Here is a 21,728-nt window from a genome sequence, read left to right as displayed (position 1 = left end):
TCGTTTGACTGCCCATCATTCCGGTCCATTTTTGTGTGTGTCTGGCTTCAAATATGAAGGAATAATTAAGAAAAGCCAAACTTTAGGAGAGAGCGGAAATGTCTTAACAGTATGATTCCCTGAATGACAAAATAATGTAGCAAATTTATCAGCGATCATATGGACGGAGATTCTTTAGAAAAATTGCCAAAGATGAATCCTGTCCATTAGCATAACTTTATTCCAAGTTTTCCCTGTTGTGAGCCGTTGGATGGGCATAACGTATTGGTTATCATTGATTATCATAATGTATTGCTATACACTCGCTGTATCGCCATGGAACCGGAAGAACATCAGCTGAAAGCTCCACCAAACCAATTCGACGACAACACAAGACAATTCAAACCGGCCCAGTTGCGGTCCCAGACCCCCAGCATATGTCACAAATAATTTCACTAATGGCCTATCTTGAAAGCTAACACCTCTCCCACGGTATAAATATGATTAGTTTAGCGGTAATACTCACTAAGCAAGCACTTGTACGCCGTAGCATAGACACTGTATATACATTTCACTAACCAGCCAAGTCTTCCCATTGCTTTCATACCAAGATCATTCATGTAGTCCTTAAAAACATGATTTCTATTCAATATGTGTTTTTGAACAAAATGGTGCAAGGTTAATGAATCATTGATTGTGTGGGAGCGTTTATTTTGTCTTGAAGTAAAGATAGTCTTGAGTAAAGATAGTGAAGTACTTCTCGGCAACCAGCAGTTGCACTCTCCGCTCACCCAGTCATTCCCGACCACTTTTCGGCCAAACGAAGAACAACGCCATGTCAGCTTGGGAAGGTCAGCTGTCCTTTTCCAATGAGTCATTTGATAGATTTTTAATGATTACACCTGAGAGAGAGGTTCCATTCTACAACAAGCCAGATCCGGTCTTCCCTTAGACTCAGTCGGATTATATGGATCAATGTGGCCATTATCGTCATGTCATCCTCACAGAGAAACACAAAACATCAAAATGAACATGAAGCAAACTAGAAACCAGCAATAGCATTTTTCTCCAGGTTGTATTTCTTCTACTTGAATATACTCCCATCAACTATTGACCAGCTCTGGTGTTCAACGAGGGTCCCGCAGATGGGATACAGTAGCGTTCTATCAGCAGAAATGATGAACTTTTGTCAGTTGGTAATAAGATTTCTTTTGATTTGCCCAACTCCTCTTCTTACGTGTACACTGTAACCAGAAAAGAGCTTTGAAGTAAATTATTTAATATATTTTTCATATTTTTATTTTCTACCATGCTCTTTTTTTTTTTGTCCAAAAGCGCAGACATTCTTGTCACACCTCAAAAGTATGTTTATGTACTCTCAGGGCATTGAATCCCGTTCTTGCTCGGTCGTTTGAGCCTGAAGTGCACGGACAGGAGGCGAAACACCTTGTAAGACAACCGGAAGAATTCAGTTTCTCATAGACTAGATAGGACAGCTGTAGTCCTACCTGGTCTTTGGGGCATGAACTGACGAAGCCCGCTCGGACGATTCAAATGCCCCGAGAATACATTGAGCTGTATAAATGAGAACATTCCCAGGTATGTTCATGTACATATGTGAAATAGAGAAGCTAATATACACATCAACCTAAAATGTACCGCTGTATAGAAATTGTACTAGCCTGCACATTTGGAAGGCTGTGAAGTTCGTTTTTATTTTTAAACCTTGCATACAATTGTATATATTTTCTTTCTTTTTATCCTGCAGTTGCTAAATAGAGGACAACTAATCCTGTCCCGTCATGTTGACTGTATGTGGTGTGTACAGCAGAGTTGTAGATACTATAACCAAGGGGAAGCCTCGTCTTGTTATTGGTGGAAGAGTGGCTTTATTTCAGTACATGAAACCAAAAGTCTAATTCAGTCAAACTCTGGCTGTGTCTCAATTTGTGCACTTCCGGACTTACTCTTTGGAATGTTTGACTCAAAACGGGCAAAATGATGACGTTTGCACGCTTGGCACGCTCAGTAGTAGTTCCCATCCGAGCTACGAAAACCTCATTTTTCATTTTCACATTGAATTTTTTTTTCACGGGCGTTATGGAGCGGTCCTGCTGGCTTGATGTGACGTTCTTTGATTTCGGATGGACAATCCAGCAACAACTTTTGGACTAATCCCATTACAGTCAGCTCCAGAAACTTAGCTTTTCAATTGGTCACTAGCGACCAAAGCTAACTGTTTAATGCACAATGCAGGTTTAAGCCTTAAATTTGCTTGACGCACTTCAGATTATAAAATGAATAACTACTGGGAATAGTAGGTGTCAGGATGTAGCCTGCCCCGGCAGTGGGTTCAAGGAACAATTTCATTGTTTGATGAAAAAAGACAACTCGTAAAACTCAATCAATCCCAGACGTCCCTATCAATCCTTGCCATTTTTTTAATGATTATGACAGATTTTTCAAAATGTCTAAACGACGATAAACAACATAACACAAAAAATGTTTTTTTTTTTACATGAAAATAAGCTTTTTTTAATTACAGATATAACAGCATGATCTATTTACAGTTTTCAACTGAAGTGTGTGTGCGCATGCGGTAAAATTTCCCTCAATGTGTAACCTCCGTAGCACAACACGGCGAGATTCCTTTTTTCACTTCCTGCATGCACTTCAATGGGAAAGATGATGCATGCTAAGCTCTTAGAAAATGCACTTCTGACACCTTTTTTGGCTTCAAACTTCTCCAAAGGTGCTCTCTTCTGTTGTGGAGTTGCATCATCACCTCTTTGTGCCTCTCGTGCAAAAAAAAAAACCAAAACGTATAAATACATGGTTCATGTATTATATATACTGTAATTTTCCCTTATTATTATTACTATTTATAAATTGCTACTAGAGATGTTTTCTGTGGGGAAAAATCAACAAATTTGCAAGGCTGTAAATCATGAATGTGCGGTGATCTACTGTATTGTTGGATGGAGAAGTGGGGGGGGGGCGCAGGCTAGCAGGTGTTTTATTGGGGAATTTAACTGCAATTCACCGTTAAAAAGAGACAGAGAAGAATAAGCTGGTTAGTATTTTGTGATGGTCTTTTGCAGTCAGTGCACACTTGTACTACACTGTGTAGACACGGTATACTTGTTGAAGTGTACCGATGTGGAAGTATTCCATTTGAGACACAGCCTTTATAACAATATTTCCAGAATGTATGACTTGGTATAATTTGGATGATTGAAGCCTACAACTAATAAAAAACCCCAAATTGTGTCCGGTAAAATGTGAATATTGTGAAAAATGTGGAAAAAAACTACTGGTATGGCTAAACTAACTGCAAATGCCAACTGGAGATTGCAGGAATCGTACTCCTGAAATAAATCCACTTTTGCACCATATTCTGATTTCCTGAGATGCACCCGTTTAAAGCTGTTTGGTCTCTACCTCTCGGTCTGTCTAACTTTGCTTTGTTAACCTCCGTACGTCCGTACGTCCATGGAGATGACGCTTTTCTACTAAAATGATCAAATGGACAACCCCCGCCCATTCAGCATTCAAATCCAATTTTGACTCACTCAATGTTTGTATATTTCATCAGTTGCCATGATAGCCAAGGTTTACCTGACTGTTAGCAAGTTTTTACTCCCAAAGTTAATAGGACATTTTTTTCACTGTCTTCAAAGCTCAGTCTCAAGGATTTCATACTTCCAAAATGATTCTATTCCAATTTGATACAGTACAAATCTAAAAGTAACCTAAAACAAAAACCGCATCAGTCTCCAGAATTGAACTTGGCTAAAAGGCTAAATGCTAAAGGCAAAAAGTAACCTACCAATTCCATATCACAAAGACTTGGGAGGTTTGGGTGTTTGGGACAACCCGAGGTGTTCATATCACTGACCACCTGACGGCTTGGTGAGGTCGGGGGCAGACGGTCAGGGTGGGCGATACTGCAGATTTTGGTATCACTGCCAATACATTTGAATTATTGTTTCTCATATCATGATTATCATCAGAATAAGACACAGGGTGAAATATTTCTTCTAATAACTTATTTGAGAGCTGTTGAACAATGTCCAAAACAATGTGAGAATATCAGTAATAGTAATATTATTACTATATAGTTATTCCTCATACATTGACCAAAATAAACTACAGTAAAGTCTCGTTATATCGATATTCTCGGGAGTCGGAAAAAATACCGATATAACCGGACTATCCATATATCCGATCCTGTGCCGAACTGCATTAAAAGTGGGCGGATCTTTGATATGGCATGTAATTTTCTCCTTGAGTTCATGGATTGCGTATCTAGCATGCTTTTGTACTACAATACATTTTGTACTACAGTAAATAAAAATAAACTTACGCTGTAGTGATTACCGGTTACCGGGACATAATTCACCCCGGAACTATCGATAGGGAAGGTGTTGCCACTCGGAGGGGTAGGCGCGAGGGACGGGTGTTTTCCGCTGTGTGTGCTGCACTCTGGTGGTGGAAGTGTGAAAAATAAAGTTGACTGGAAGCAGCCGTTCGCCGTGTTCTTTTTTGGTATTGAAATCCTTAAGCAAAGATTGATTTAAGCTGCTTTTGTATCGATATAAGCAGACCAAATTGGCTGGCGGGAGATGAAAAGGGCATCCTAGTAACCGGATTATCATAATAACCGTGTATCGTACTAACGGAGCTAATTATATCATAAAAGACTAGAAATTTGCCGGGAAATGAAAATAGTATCGTAATAAGTAGTAATTCGTTTTAACCGATATCGATATAACGAGACTTTACTGTACTATGGTCTCTCAGTCAAATGGTTTTTATTCACTCCTGTGTCCAGTAATTTAGTCCCTGAGTTAGTAAACACTGTATGAATACCAACATTTGTGAAAGTAAACATAGAAGAGAACTGAATATCAAGCCAATAATAATGCAACTCATGATATTGATATGATGGACCCGCCCACCCCCGACCCGATAGTCACTTTGGCCGAGCACCGGGGATTCTTTCCAGAAGAAAATCACTACGTTGATATTCACACAATATTCCTGTATTAACTAGAAAACCGTATATGATAATAATAGCCACTCACTCGGTAAAAAAAGTAGCTATTGGCTTTCCTTGAAGTCGCTTGATGACATCACTGGCTCATTTATTTGCATATGATATGCAACGAGATGCTGTAGGAAAAAAAGCATAACTTGTAGGAGAGACCACAAAATAAAAACATTTTAATGAAGTAATTATGTTGAGAACTACAATAAATATTTCAGCTGCACCTGCAGGTGCTTTCACTTTTAAGTCCCAAATACCAGAAAACTGTCCGACGACGCCAGAAAAAGGAGCCTGATTTTATCAGTCGTTGCTGCCGGCATCTGTAAAGGTTTATCCATACAGTTGTTGGCTATACAGTATGCATAAAAATCATGATTTGGATGCAAAAGCGCCAAAACATGTAAATAGAAATATTCTTCTTGCTTGCGAAAGCAAACATGTCGCGTCCAAAGAACAGTTTTCCCGGGAACATTGTGTGCATGTAAACATAGTCATTGACGGAAAAAATTGAGACACAAGTGAAAGAGTGCAATGTGGGAAATGTGGCCCGCTTGTATATTTCCAGGAGTATGATCTCCTTGAGCTTATTCTACGAGAGACAGAATTGCCAGAAATGCCACTAGAATATACCGTAAAGAAATACAAGCTACGTAGAGCATAGTCCATACACTCAGCTGCTTTTGGAGTGGCCACATTTTGACTACTGTAACAGTCTTAGTAATGCATAATCTAGCCATTCGGGGTCTGGAGCGCTCTACTTCTACATTACTACATTACCACATTACTACATTACTACATGCTTTTAAGTGTTCATTGAAAACTGAGGTGACTTCTCAGGAATCAACACAACTGGCAGTGGTCCAAGTTCCCATCACCTCAATCACCTTTTTCATGGATTTTTGCTTTATTGAATCAATTGAGAAAATACTCATTTCAAATATTGTTTTCAGTAATAGCCGACATACCTTGTAAGGAAACTAACCACCACACCATAACCACTGGATTGTTTGGATTTGTATTATTTGCTATCATAAACAATGTTTATATATTTCATCTTTTAATCAGACGCATACAAGTTGTGGAAAATTACCCAAATGTTCCATCTGGAAAATGTTAAACATTAAATGTGACATTTGAAGAAATTTGGAACTTGTCTTGGATTCTTTATTAACTCATTCAATCCCTTTATTAATTTTTCAAAAGCCGTCCCTCTCGGTACCGGACGTTTTTTTTTTATTTTGATTTTTCAAGGCACACATAATATTGTGTTCCTGGGCTGTATAGACATGGTGGATGCCAAAAGAACATTTAGAGTGTCATCCTTCATCAGAAAAAAAACTTTGTTTCTACCTTTTTCTGTTCTTTAATCAGCAAAATATCCGTAATATTTGGTATTATCAACCAAAAGGCTTTTTGTGAAAAGATACATTTCAAGCACAACTTTCACTTTGACACAAATGCAGTGGCGTCATTAGGCCTATTTTATAAAATCTTCTTAAGCTTCACTAAATAATTAGAATTTTTTTTTATTGATTTTAATTTTTTTTTTACAAAAAAAATCTCTGACAAAGTTCATATAATAGGGCAAAAGCAGGCTAATACTAGCCTGGTAGTAGTAGTAGTAGTAGTAATAATCAGAATAAGAATAATGATGACTGTCCACTGGTTTTGCAGTATAGATTGTGTGTACTTGTGTACATTTAATGGTGGCCTCAAACTATTGAGTATCTCTACTAAATCTGTCCAAAAGTGGGAAAGTTATATCCCGCTTCTTTTGGGGATTTATTTGAATCTCCAGGGGGCTAAGCCCCCCCCCCACTGTCCTCAGAACCTAGTGACGCCCCTGCACAAATGTGTATATATATTTCGCCAAAATGTGTAAACAATGATGCCACAAGGTAAACACAAAAATGTTTTTTTTTTACATGAACATAATTTTTTTTGTTTACAAATAGAACACTTTGAACGATTTACAATTTTCACATTTACAAATGTGCCAGTTTGTACGTGAGTGCATGCAGGTTCGAGTCTATAAGTTTGAATTTTGGAGCCCTGACAGGTCATAAACGCTGTTTAGTGTCTCCCAAGTAAAATGCCTTTCTAACAATGTATTGAAATTAACAAATGCAATGAATGCATTTGGAATTGTATCATTGTAATAGCATTTGGGATTTTATGTAATAAACACATTTTGTTTCTTCTTAAAACTGATTGGCGTTAATGCATGCAATCACTGAGGCAGATTCAAAATGTCCTGCTGGAAATGACATAACCATCCCGTTATGAACACTTTGGATGGGGGACACATCTTACATTCACTGGAAATCTCAAGTATTTTCAAGTCACTAGACGAAAGTCCAAGTCAAGTCATTGATTTCAAAGTCCGATTAGAGCTGCAAGTCTTTGACGTTACCTACTTGAATCCAAAGTCATCAACATTGTGACTGGAGCCCGGTGACTCGACTCCATCAAGCCGCCATCTTGGCTACATTGCTGAAGAGGAGTGGTTGCAGTTGGCAATCAAAAAAGGACGCAGAAGAAGCAAGCTGGTCTTTTCTGGTAAGTGTGCAACGACGGTCATAGATTTCATCTTTTACATGTTTCTCAAAAACTGCAATCGTGATTTACAAGGCTCACATTTGACAAAACAGTACTGAAAATGTTCATTGGTAAATCTCAAGGTCACAAGTTGTTCTAAAAGTGCAGATTCCTGACTGCTTTGTGCCAAAATCCTCATCTGGAGACCACCAGCACCTCTTCCAGAGTTCCGCTATAAGAGAGCGCCATCCGCGCTTTGCGTCTGCACAAAACAGCAAAATAGTTTAGTTTCATTTTCAAATTCAAGTATAAAAGCCTGCCATGAATATGTTTTCACTACAGATGCTCGGATCTATTTATGGCCATCACCAAAGCCCATCACCCCCTGTGTGCCGTTCCGTGTCGTGTCCTGCTCTAATGTCGTGCTGGAAGTCCCGCCATGAAGAACGCTGTCTCATCCTCGTGAGTTTCATAACATTGACGCAAATAAGCGGTCTTCCTGTTTACAACTATTGATCACAGGCCAGAGAAACTGATTTCCGTTGATTTTTGTGTAGTCTGCAAACTTCATCATAACGGCTGAGATGCACTACCGCTCAAAATGTGTTTGTCCGGTCTGAGATATGGCTTTTTCTTGGCAGTCCTGCCACGAAGTCCAGCATCCTGAAGTGGCTGCTTCACTGTTGATACTGACACTGGTGTTTGACGGCTACTATTTAGTGCAGCTGCCAGGTCTTTGTCTTAAACTACACACTCTGATATTTGTGTAGCGTTTTTCTGTCCTTGTTAGACCCGGTTTGTGCTGCTATCTGAAGGACGTAGTTAACAGAATAGTAAGAGATTTTAGTTTCGATTTTTAGATGAGCATCGTTTTTTTGTCCTTGTTAGACCCAGTTTGTGCTGCTCTCTGAAGGGAGTAGTTAACAGCATGGTAAGAGGTTTTAGTTTTGATTTTTAGATGTGTATCGTTTTTCTGTCCTTGTTAGACCCAGTTTGTGCTCTCTGAAGGACGTAGTTAACAGAATAGTAAGAAATTTTAGTTTTTGTTTACATTTTTAGATGTGCATCGTTTTTCTGTCCTTGTTAGACCCAGTTTGTGCTGCTCTCTGAAGGGAGTAGTTAACAGCATGGTAAGAGATTTTTAGATGTCTTTTCTAATCATCTATTAGCCTTATAAAATGATGAACTTGGATTAGCAGCCATACCAGGAGATTGATGCAGAGGACTGACAGTTGTTGATAGTAGGCCTCTATGCAAAAATATACATCCTTCTTTCTAAATCATCTCATTCATTTTTATTGTTTTTGAAATGGATAAAAATTGTGTGAAATGCATGAAAATGTGTTTTTCTTTGGAAAACAAAGACATTTGCAAGCGATCCCAAACTTTTGAGCGGTAGTGTCCATAGTGCTGATATATGGATTACGTAGTACCTGTGCCGTTTGATCTCCAGTCTGACCGTCGTCCTGGTGTATGAATTCATCATGAAAGTACAAAGGAGAAATACCAAGCTGCAGGGGAAAACACAGAGGTTAATACTGCCCATGTACCGCCTAATGTACTATTTGATATTTGACTTCAGTATCCATGTGTGCGATTGAACCAACCTCTCTGAAGAATCGTCTTCCTGGTATGGATATAGTAGTTAGCCTGACTTTATCGCCACTCTTTCGGATTATTTTGACAATGTCCTCGTGCTCCATGGACTCTACTGGTTCTCCGTTGACTGCCAGTAGTAGATCTCCATCCCGCATCCCCGCCTCCTCGGCTGGACTCCCCTTGTCCACCTCTCGCAGCAAGTGAACTGAACCACAGATGTTGTTTTAGATGGCAGGTGTCAATATTATAACTGTCAACACTGACACTTGACACTATGGTACCCATTATGGCATTGGATGCTCATATCACCGAGTACTTTGGTACGGGACAAAGTAAAAAAAAAAAACTTAAACTATATTAGGAAAGCAGGAAGTGAACAAATGTAAGAGTTAGTGATTGTAAAATGACCAGATGGAGGGGTAGGATTTAATAAGCTTTGCTTCTTCCTACTCCTTTTGGACATGTGGAACTGGGAACTGATTATGGGATGCACTCAATTGGAATCTGATGCATGTTCTAATGAAAAATATTAAAATTTTTAAAAATTATTAAAAAATATATATATTTTAAAAATGTATTTAAAAATTGTTTATGAACATATTTAAAAAAACATTAAAAATGTATTTAAAAAAATACAAAAATTAATTAAAGAAATAAATAACTTCAATTATATTAGGAAAGCAGGAAGTGAACAAATGTAACAGTTAGTGATTGTAAAAGTACCAGATGGATGGGTAGGATTTAATAAGCTTTGCTTCTTCCTACTCCTTTTGGACATGTGGAACTGGGAACTGATTATGGGATGCACTCAATTGGAATCTGATGCATGTTCTAATGAAAAAAATTAAACATTTTAAAAATTATTTAAAAATATACATATTTAAAAAATGTATTTAAAAATTGTTTATGAACATATTTAAAAAAACATTAAAAATGTATTTTAAAAAATACAAAAATTAATTAAAGAAATAAATAACTTCAATTATATTAGGAAAGCAGGAAGTGAACAAATGTAACAGTTAGTGATTGTAAAAGTACCAGATGGAGAGGTAGGATTTAATAAGCTTTGCTTCTTCCTACTCCTTTTGGACATGTGGAACTGGGAACTGATTATGGGATGCACTCAATTGGAATCTGATGCATGTTCTAATGAAATCAAACCATTACCATTACCATTATCTGCATGCCCGCTCCGAGTTTGACATTTTCCGTTCCTTCTTGTGTTGAATGTTCTTCCTACCGTATTGGACATGTTCTCCATATGTTCTGTAAACGCTGTCTGAGTAACATGTTAATGAAATTATAATTTAGTGTGCTCACAGCGAATACTGTTTACATACCAGTGTCGCCAGCTATTTAGACTACTTCACCGAGTACTCATTAAGTTTAATACACACAAAATGTAATGGTTGCCAGCTTTGTGGCTGTGCAGTAAGTTAAGTAAGTACGTTGATAACCGCACTCCGAGTTGAAACCAAGGCTTTTAGCTCCTCGGCTGTAGCGCTAGCGCTAACCCGGGTAGGATACTGGACCCAGCATGCTGTAAACAAATATGTCACCTGCTTGCTGTGTCACCGGCAGCTTCTCTTGTCTCAACAGGAAGCCATAGCCATCAGGTCCTTTGACCAAGTGCAGGGTCTTGGCCGAGTGTGGCAGCTGACGGCTTTCTGCCAGGACGGGCACAATGGGCATCTTCCTCCGAATGTAGTAAGACTGGCTTTCCCCATTAATGACCAGCACCGTGGCGGGTTCGGCGCTCTTCTTCAGCTGAGAAGCAAACACGGCGTTGGGCTTGCTCAGAATAAACGGGACCATCAACGTGAGGAGATGTTTCTTACGGCTTTGCTTAGAGAGGAGTGTTTGAGAGTGGATGTTGCTACACCGTTCATCCAGACCAGTCTGTCTCCACTGGTCACTCCAGCCTTTTCTGCCGGACCATCAGTCACGATACTCAGGGTATGCTGTCCTGTTTGACCGACAGAGACATTTTAGCTCAACATGTCAACTACTGACTTTACACATTGCTTGGAATATCACTTTCATTACTTCTTTTACGTCTTTTCATAACTTTGTTCATAACTTCCAGAAGATGCAAATGTTCACTGGTAGGTGTGGCGACAAGTGTTTTGAAAAACACTAAAACCGAAAAAATAAGATTGGCACCGATGGTTGCAAATGTCCCGTGGGGGTACCTTCCACGGAGATCAGGGTCATCCCCAGGCCGTAGTGTGGGTGTTGGCTGATATGACACAGTCTGGGCCGAGAGCAAGGACCACTCCTGGAGGCTGCAGCCAACATCTGGAGGTCTACACCCATACACACTGCCTGCAAGGGACAAGAAAGGCTCGGTTGTAGAGAAGGACTTCAACGTCATTTTATCTTGTAGTCCAGTGTCACGTATCAATACAGTATAGTAGTACCTACGCTAACCAGAGGCTAGGTTTCTTTTTTCCATTTTTTATGCAGAAAACAGGACTCATTCACCCTGAGTCGGTAATAATTTAGAAATGCATAATATTGCTCACAAATATGGGCTAATAACTATAAAAGCAATCTTCACTGGCTAAATGTACTGCAAAAAAGGTCAGTAAGGATAATTCATAATTTTTTCAAAAAAAAATTTTTTTTTAATTAAAAAAAAAAAAATTTTTTTAATTCATAAAATAAATGAATAAATAAACTAAATTTGCTAAATACAAGGATGAAGAGTCTTGAACCAGTCATGATGTGCTATATATATCACTATATTGACACTTACTATGGTACACATTATGGCATTGGATGCTCATATCACCGAGTACTTTGGTACGTGACAAAAAAAATAATAATAAAATAAAAATTTAAAAACTAAAAAAAATTAATAAAAATTAATTAATAAATAAAATAAATGTGCTAAATACAAGGATGAAGAGTCTTGAACCAGTCATGATGTGCTATATATATCACTATATTGACACTTACTATGGTACCCATTATGGCATTGGATGCTCATATCACCGAGTACTTTGGTATGGGACAAAAAAGAAAAAAAAAAAAATGTAAAAACTAAATTTTTTTTTTTAATAAATAAAATAAATTTGCTAAATACAAGGATGAAGAGTCTTGAACCAGTCATGATGTGTGTAGGAAGAAGCAAAGCTTATTAAATCCTACCCCTCCATCTGGTACTTTTACAATCACTAACTGTTACATTTGTTCACTTCCTGCTTTCCTAATATAGTTTTCAGTTTTGTTTTTTTTTTATTTTATTTTTGTCCCGTACCAAAGTACTCGGTGATATGAGCATCCAATGCCATAATGGGTACCATAGTAAGTGTCAATATAGTGATATATATAGCACATCATGACTGGTTCAAGACTCTTTTAGCTGTTTGAAGATGAACTATCAGCAAGTTGAAGTATTTGTGATTTTACAAATAAGGAGTTAGTATGTTCTCTGTAGGCGGCATTATGAATTATCCTTACTGACCTTTTTTGCAGTACATTTAGCCAGTGAAGATTGCTTTTATAGTTATTAGCCCATATTTCCACACAATAAGTAAGATATGGTAGAACCAGAGAGCAATAAAGAGTGTGGAGTGATTTCTGATTGAGAACAAATTTTACTTTGTTCGATATTGAAATATTTCTGTCCACCTTATGTTGTAGACCATCTAGATGTGGAATCAGCAGCATTCATGATGACGAATGAATGAAAGTGTCCGTCTGTCATAGTTCCTGTATATGTGCAAGTGGAAATGTAAGCGGTCATCTAATACCTGATCGTATTCATCTCTCCTCAGCACCAGCAGAAACAAATGGAGGCCACATGACTGGATTTTCCTTGCCACCTGTCAGATACAGTAAATATATTTCATATATACGTATATATATGTCATTCACCCCCGACTCCATGCACTCCAAAAAGGTCATATGAAAGGTCAACTTCAAGTGGAGTTCCGTCTGTTTTGAATTGGGAGCACTAACCCTGAAGAAGTCTCTGTTGACCACAAATTCCTCATTGACCTCCAGCACTCGGTCGCCCTCTTGAAGTCCAGCGTGCTCAGCCGGGCTCCATGGCTCCACGTCGGTGACTTCAAAGCCCTGAGCCTCCATGTTCCTTTGCAGGTTGAAGCCAAAGTTCTGCCCTTCCACTCGCCTCAGCTGGCAGAGTTTGGTCACATGGCTGTGGTCCGGATCGGTTTCTGGACCGAGGGTTTATGGAAACAGACTCATAAAGCCAGGGTTACCTCTCCGGGGGAAGACTTACCAAGATCATCGGTGATGACGAGGGCTGGATTATCGATTCCTTCCTTTGGGTTGAAGGTAAAACTGTCAGCACAGAAGAGGTCATGAAGGCTTCATTAAGTTTGGGACCCGAGGTCCTAACACAAATATTTCATGTGCTCGCTAATGTTTCTGGATTTGTTTGTGGTTCTCGATGTGTTTAAGTCCAGGTTATTGATGGACCGCCAGTCAGTCCGCCACCAGACCTCCTTCATGTAGGCTGATTTGTTGGTATTTATCAGTCCTACAATGGTGGTGAGTTTGTGATGAGCAATCATGAATGAAGTGGAACTAGATGGGGCTGAGAACACATCCCTGTGGTGTTCCAACGTTCGAGTTCTGTGCAAACAGTGAACTGGCCTCGCCCAGGTGGCTCAGTTTTCCAACCCGTTTGTGGAGAATGACGGCAAAACGGAAATCCACAATCATTCTTACATACATTACCGCTCAAAAGTTTGGGATGACTTGGAAATGTTTTTGGTCGGTCTGAGATCTGGCTTTTTCTTGGCAGTCCTGCCATGAAGTCCAGCATCCTGAAGTGGCCGCTTCACTGTTGATACTGACACTGGTGTTTGACGGCTACTATTTAGTGAAGCTGACAGGTCTTTGTCTTAAACTACACACTCTCAGATATTTGTGCAGCGTTTTTCTGTCCTTGTTAGACCCAGTTTGTGCTGCTCTCTGAAGGGAGTAGTTAACAGCATGGTAAGAGATTTTTAGATGGCTTTTCTAATAATCTATTAGCCTTATAAAATGATGAACTTGGATTAGCAGCCATACCAGGAGATTGATGCAGAGGACTGACAGTTGTTGATAGTAGGCCTCTATGCAAAAATATACATCCTTCTTTCTAAATCATCTCATTCATTTTCATTGTTTGTGAAATGCATGAAAATGTGTTTTTCTTTGGAAAACACTCTCAGATATGTCTTCTTGCAGAGTTGTGCAGCGTTTTTCTGTCCTTGTTAGACACAGTTTGTGCTGCTCTCTGAAGGGGGTAGTTAACAGCATGGTAAGAGATTTTAGTTTTAGTTACGAGCGCCACAGTACTGACCTTCGGGAATGGGCATACTGGGAATGTTAGTAATGTCTACTGGCAGGCAGGGTTTGCCTTATAGCGTATTTATTTTGTGTGTATCGGGTGTCGGCGTGATTCGCAGTACAGCGGCTGTATGGCTGGATAGATTGACTTGGCTTTACTCACCGTGGAAGTTCTATTACATCCTGGGAACCTGTGGAATGTACCAAAGCATATTGTAAAGATGAAGGTACAGTACAGTATGGACCAGCTCAAGATAAACAAAACATACTTTAAAACGATTTCAATACAATTGACAGTATAACTGTGTTTTTACTGCCACTAGCAACTGCATACATCTTTTGTTTAAATTGTCGAGGGGGGGGGGGGGGCATTTTGAATTTGTCATTGTGGTTGGGTGTGCATCGCTTTTTAGCATTTTAGCATCAGTTGATGCTAATCACAACTCCCATTGTCGTTGTGAGGGCAAGGTGAGTAGCAGAGAGGAGAAATGAAAATGGCAGCAACAACGTTAGCAATTTAGCGAGCCATAGCAAATATCTTCTCCAAATAAGTGGATGGCAATGAGCTGCAGGCCAAAAAATAAAAATCGTGGAAGACAAGGGGTAAACGGAGAAGAACTGGGTCCAATGACCCATCATACAAGCGGGACTACTACTAATATTTGTCTTAATGACCAAAGGCAGGGATCTACTGTATTGTTATATTTTTCACAAATAAGTTAGACTATAATCCTGATCAATAAATGAAATGCAAAAATCCCTATATATATATATATACAATATATACTGTATATCGGTGTCTGTATCCACAATATTGCCCTTGTATTTACTTCTTATGGGATCGCTATCGGTATCAGCCAACCCTAGTTTTGCCCCCGTAAGCAGTAATGGGTTGTTATGGGTTAACGTGAGGTTAAACGTCACACTGTCACCGTGTGTGGCGTTGGAACCCAATCAATACAAAAACAAAGCTACGTTCCCACGGCTTTAACACAATAAACCGTTTAAAAGCATAGCCAAAACGGATCACAAGCCATATGTTGCCTTGTGTGGACACATTATTTACAGTACATATGTAATTGTATCATTTTTAAACATAAAAAGCACCTTAATGTAAAAATGGTCAACATACGAAGATGCTTACCTGAGACGGAGCGCATGGTATCCCACAAATGTTTCAACTGCGCTTATTTGTTCAGACTTAAAAAGAGTGGACAGACAAGCTTCATAACCTGGGGGACAATAAAAGAGTTTATCGGCAGGTGAGTTGGCGACGCTCTCTCTCCTGCTCAACAGTCATACGGCTTAAATATTTACCCATGGTGTGGTAAAAACATAACTGTTTAACAGCGGTGGGAACGAGGAAACCAAGTCAAGGTAGTAAATCTTTCACCTTGTTGACCCCCCCCCCCCACCCCATGACCCCACGCAAAACTAAAATAGTAAAACAGTCCCAGACGTCTGTTGTGTACTTGCTGGAATGCATGAATAAAATGATGCAAATGAAATAAATGAAATTGAAATAGTGTCCCGGGCGATGTGGCAACAATCTGGCAGCGTGTGAGCTTCCAAGCCTGGCTTTTACTATGAAGGCCTGATTGCAATCCTCCCAGGTGTGAAGTGCGCTCCAAAAGAGAACAGATAGGTGGCAGCAAAGCAGCTCCCGCAGTACATAATGCTAAAACTAAAACTAGCTAAAACTAGCTAAAAGAAACAACAACAAAAATAGTATTGTTACATTTGGGTCAGCTGAGTGTCGTCCATGGAGGACCACCCGTCTTGTCTTGTTTACGTCTGCTACTGATTGACCGGAGACACAACCAGAGACGTGCTCATGCTCTGTGGTGTGGAACTAATTAACTAATTAACTAATTAACTAATTAACTAACTGACCGTGTGGCTGGGATTTCAACTCAATTTGACTGTCAGGGCATTTTGACCCCAAGATGGTCTTTGTACCTTTTCTTGTACAACTTACGTGGAAACGGGAATAAACACAATAATTAACTTTTTGTAACGTCGGGGGTCAATCTGGGAAAAGTCATTCAATTAAAATATTGTTTCTGGGAATTTTTCAGTTTTTGCTTTTTGTTATTCCTGGAATTAAATACTTCATTTTCTTTGACCTAAACTTGGGACATAACATATATTAGCGACGGCTGAAGGTACTTGCTCAATTTTGCTAGCTAAAGATAAAAGCTAAAACAAACACACCCGCTTACTTGTAGGAATACAGGGACTGCAGATAAGCCCGGATGTCTGTATTAGGTATTGTTGTCAGGAATAAACAATCTGGTTCTCATTCTATAATTTGGTTCTTTAAGATTGCCTTATCCTCTATTGGAAACCCACTTAGAGTCCTCAGGGGGAGGATTTCTACATATTTCCCATATGCCGATATTATCCAACTCTCAGTTTCCGATACCGATGAATGAATGAACACTTACAGTATGTGTTGTATACGTCATTTTTTTTATTAATTCTGCTAATTATCGGACATCTTGAATAAATATGTACGTATAAGTAGTGTTATCCCTTGATGTTCCCTGTCACTCACTGTGTTGCATCACAAAATGGTAGAAAGTTAGATTTCCAGTTCATGTTAGATTGCAGTTTATGTTGATTTAGTAAATGTGATCATGTGATGTTCTTAAATCCAACTTGGGTGTCAGAAAAAAAAAAAAAAACACGACCAGAAAAAAATAAACCATGCCACCTTTTATTTTATTCTTGATTGGATTGACAAAGATAGTTTGATTAAAAGACAAAGAAAGATCAATTTGAGTTGGAATCATCTTTCATCCAGTTGATTTTACCCATACACATAAAATATACCCGTATAGTTTATATTTTTAGACTAAATCAATATGCTTCATTTCTCTTAAGGTTTTTAGGAAATGGTGACTTGATGACATTTAATTAGCATCCAAAGCGTACTTTGTAGTCACTCTGCACCCCCACCGTCTCCGCCGCATCAGGCAAAGTCTTCAGTTTCCTGAAAAAAGGATTCATGGAATCCAATGTCATAATTCCAAGTCACTTTTATTCCAAATATGTCAACATAGGACATAGGACACAAGACAAGGATTATAAAAGTCTTACTGGCTTATGACTCGCAGAATGTGGCGGGACACAGGTACCGAACTTCATAATCCAAGCAGGAACTCGTCAAGGTGTTTGTACAGGTGAATCCTGTAATGGGGTTCGCTCTGTTGGGAAACACAATCGTGTCAATCAGGACAACTTAGTAAAACCGTTACCTCTTACTGTCACTTTAGATATGGCTGAAAAAAAATTCCCAATGGCGGTGCTTTATTTTTGAGTTTTCCAGTGCAGGTTATTATGTGGAGCAGCTCTATAGGAGTCCACAACTCTATACAAAGCGACAAAGAGTACTTACACAATCACACCCCCTGAAGTCGACATCTGGGAAGTAGGTCGGAATTCAATATCAAGTGGTTGGTCGCACACTGAATCTGGCTGGGCAAGGTTTTGGGCAGCGATGGTCTCAAAGTCTCCATCGCCGGTGGGGTCGTCCACATTGAGCCATTCAGTAAAGCAACCTGTAGAAGGCGTGGCAATTTGAAAGAGTCGATCGAAAAATGAATGCAATTCTTGAAATCGGGTGACGTCTACACACAGGTCATGTGATCCGACATGCTTTTTAATTTGGAGGTCTCATAATGAAGCGAGCCGACTTACCCGCTTCGTGTGTCATGGCATTTCCTGGAAAAAAAAAATAAAAATATGAAAAATAATATGAAGTATGAGCTAGCTAACAATGCACATCATGGGAGGTACCGATTTTGGCACTAAAGCCCTGACTTAAGACCCTCACAAAAACACCAACGGTTGCTATTATTGCAGCTAACACGGAAAAACGATATTATCTGCTTGAGTAACGCGATGCTTGGCTATCCGCCAGTCTCGGTCGTCACTTTCGTCAATTTCACTACGACGACTCAACAAGATGCTCGTTGGCTCGTGTGCTGGAAGACACAGCCATCCCGATGAGAGCGGACATCGTCGTTGTCGTCGATGTTTCTATGCTAGTGTTGCTCCCGGAAGTTGCGTTAGCTTTATGTGCCATGAAAAGAGGTTTTTAGCCGTGAAATAATAATAATAATGAAGTAAAAATGATCTTACCGACTTGCAGGGTCGCAATCAGGACAATCACCTGCAGCATAAAATATATGATTAGCATATATCTTATATGTAATAGACAGTATTTCAATTCATTTGATACATTACCCATCCGATCATCGTTGGAGATGTGTTTTGGTTTTTTTATCAAGAGGGGAGAAATATTCCTAAAAAAAATATAGAGTATAAGTTATAGTCAGAAGTTGATGGAAGTCTAGATAGAAGCAATGAATATTACATGCTGTAAAAAATGTTCAAGTTCTTACAGTGCAGGATGCTGCTGCTGGTCGTCCTCTGTCAACGTGGTCCACGAGTGCAGCCTTAAATACTTTCCTATCCTCCATAGACAACCCATCAGTTGGGAAAATTCCACTTGATGGCATTTCACACACCCAAAATGTCATAATTAATGTGTCACTCAGACCTTAATTAAGGATAATCAGAGGGTGGATTTAAGATTCAGGTTCATCCTTCCCGGTTGTGTCAAGTTTTACTGACATGCCAGGCAACTTAACAAACAGGAAATGCAACTGGACCTCATGCAGGCGGGGTAAAGGTGACTTTTATTAATAATAATAATAATACATTTTATTTGTATAGTGCTTTTCAGAGTACTCAAAGACGCTTTACAGTTGATAAAAAGAAATAAAAATAACAAAATAAAAATGATTTATTAATTATTTAAATTATTTTTTTATTATAATTATTATTTATTGTTATTACAGTAAAACTCGAATATATCGGATTCAATTGTTCCCACTGGTTTTGTCCGATATAAGCGAAATCCGTTATATGCGTATACCGGAAAATGTCCGTTTTACGCATATATCGGATTTATATCCGTTCTAAAAAGGCACTTCCTTGACTATGTTTCCAATGTACCTGGACTGGGCAATGAAAAGCGATGTAAGGTAATGAGAATTGAACTTTATTGGACTCTGAGCATAACAAATTGTTAATTAAGCTAGGCCCTGTTACGCCCGTCAGGCCTACGTTATTTCCAATAGTGAGGTTAAGATCTCATTCACTGCTGTGCTAGTATTATTGACGTCACTCACTTTTATATTTGTCCTAAATCTGGAGCCAGGAGAAAGACACCATGCGGCCATCCGATATATGCGAGGGAAATTGGAACGGGACTGGAGATTTTGTCCGAAATAGGCCAAATCCGTTATAAAAAATCCGATATATGCAATGAATTCTGGAAATGCATTACAGAAAAATTGGTTCTTTTTTATCTGTCCGTTGTGAGCGAATTTCCGATATATCCGAGTCCGATATATCCGAGGTTTACTGTATTTATTTATTATTTAGTAATAATAATACTACATTTTATTTGTATAGCACTTTTCAGAGTACTCAAAGATGCTTTACAGTAGGTAAAAAGAAATAAAAATATCAAACTAAAAATTATTTATTATTTATTTATTTTTAAATGTATTTTAATTATAATAATTATTTGTTATTATTATTTATTAATAACAATACATTTTATTTGTATAGCGCTTTTCAGAGTACTCAAAGACACTTTATAGTAGATAAAAAGAAATAAAATAACAAAATAAAAATTATTTATCATTTATTTATTTTTAAATTTATTTTTATTATAATTATTATTTATTTATTTATTATTTATTAATAATAATACAATTTATTTGGATAGCGCTTTTCAGAGTACTCAAATACGCTTTGCAGTAGACAAAAAGAAATAAAAATAACAAAATATTTTATTATTTATTTATTTATTTTAAAATTACTTTTTATTATAATTATTATTATTTATTATTATTATTTATTTATTATTTATTTATTAATAATAATAATAAATTTTATTTGTATAGCCCTTTTTTCAGAGTACTCAAATATGCTTTACAGTAGATAAAAAGAAATAAAAATAACAAAATAAAAATTATTTATTTATTTTTTAATTATTTTTATCAATTATTATTTATTATTATTATTATTATTTATTAATAATAATAATACATTTGATCTGCATAGCGCTTTTCAGAGTACTCAAAGACACTTTACAGTAGATAAAATAAATAAAAAATAAAAATAACAAAATTTAAAATTATTTGGTTTTTTTTTTTTAATTATTTGTAATTATTTATTATTATTATTATTATTTATTACTTTCTGACTGACTTTTTGCCCCAAATTTGATGTAAGGTCGATCCGAAAGATCAATGATGGCATCTAAGCCTTGTGTCCATCAATCCCGTCATTGGTTGGACCAACATGAACTGTAAATAGGTTTGCATGTTCAACCATGCATTTTTTCCTGTTATCCGGGTCCGGGTAGGTGGGGGTGGGGGGGGGGGGCAGACTTCAGACTTCCCGGTCCCCAGCCACCTCTTCCAGCTCCACGGGGAGAACACAAAGAGACATAATCCCTCCAATGTGGCCTAGGTCTACCTCTGGACCTTCTCCGGTTGGGTATGCCCAGAACAGGAGTCCGGACTCAGTCGGCTCCTAGGGATGCGCAGGACCAGAGGTTTGCATGTATGATAACGATATGTTGTCATGTTGTGACTGGCTAGTTCTTTCCTAACTAACCCAATGACAATAACACCATACGTCTGCATGGCGTTGAACCTACCATGGGGCCAAATAAAGTCTCAGCACTTGAATCCCCTCCGCATTAGACTTGAAAGGCAAAAGTGATGCTAAATGCATGCCAGTAAAATAGGAAGGGTGCTGGTGGAAATTCTTGCTTATTTTTCTTCAAATGTCCCCGTGTTTCAAATGCAAATATTGACTTAAAAACAAAAACCGGTTTGCATTCCTCGGTGGAAAGTGCGTCATCATCATTTTCATGTCAACAGAGATTGGGTTTCAAGATGCGGCTAAAATGACTCTAATTGTAGCCTTTCAACGGGATTGCGTCCAAGTACAATTAAACGCTAGCATGCTATTAAATGTTCATTTATCAATTGCGTTCATCGTTTATACATTCTTCTTACCGAGCTGTGTTTGCCCGTCTTATATAAGGACTTATATAAAGCGGTAGAAAATGAATGAATGAATGAAACAAACATGGAGACATTGAGATATTTCATCCAAGAAATTTGGCTAGTGCTAACTTTGTCTGTCTAAAATTGTCTGATTT

General features: G+C 38.3%; 2 protein-coding genes across 2 annotated transcripts; both read right to left on the bottom strand.

Moving 5' to 3' along the window:
* Positions 1 to 6,274: 6,274 nt before the first annotated feature.
* LOC131134841 (Na(+)/H(+) exchange regulatory cofactor NHE-RF4-like) lies at positions 6,275 to 15,712 on the bottom strand. The gene is made up of 11 exons (XM_078792687.1): positions 15,618 to 15,712; positions 14,637 to 14,664; positions 13,416 to 13,477; positions 13,133 to 13,350; positions 12,925 to 12,996; positions 11,359 to 11,491; positions 11,005 to 11,132; positions 10,726 to 10,933; positions 9,175 to 9,371; positions 9,001 to 9,078; positions 6,275 to 7,829 (listed from the first exon to the last, which is right to left on the bottom strand). The coding sequence occupies exons 1-11, from the start codon at positions 15,631 to 15,633 to the stop codon at positions 7,800 to 7,802; spliced, it is 1,170 nt and encodes a 389-aa protein (XP_078648813.1). The 5' UTR covers positions 15,634 to 15,712; the 3' UTR covers positions 6,275 to 7,799.
* A 1,464-nt stretch (positions 15,713 to 17,176) lies between these two features.
* On the bottom strand, positions 17,177 to 18,903 carry LOC144899622 (cartilage intermediate layer protein 2-like). The gene is made up of 7 exons (XM_078792567.1): positions 18,883 to 18,903; positions 18,725 to 18,783; positions 18,620 to 18,650; positions 18,176 to 18,199; positions 17,874 to 18,036; positions 17,576 to 17,682; positions 17,177 to 17,468 (listed from the first exon to the last, which is right to left on the bottom strand). The coding sequence occupies exons 2-6, from the start codon at positions 18,734 to 18,736 to the stop codon at positions 17,580 to 17,582; spliced, it is 333 nt and encodes a 110-aa protein (XP_078648693.1). The 5' UTR covers positions 18,737 to 18,783; positions 18,883 to 18,903; the 3' UTR covers positions 17,177 to 17,468; positions 17,576 to 17,579.
* Between the last annotated feature and the right edge of the window lie 2,825 nt (positions 18,904 to 21,728).

This window comes from Doryrhamphus excisus, linkage group LG8 (assembly GCF_037039965.1).
Source record: "Doryrhamphus excisus strain RoL-2023G ecotype Guam linkage group LG8, RoL_Dexc_Guam_v1.1, whole genome shotgun sequence".
NCBI lineage: Eukaryota > Metazoa > Chordata > Actinopteri > Syngnathiformes > Syngnathidae > Doryrhamphus > Doryrhamphus excisus.
Note: the sequence above shows the minus strand (reverse complement) of the source record. Positions and strands in the feature narration are given on the sequence as shown.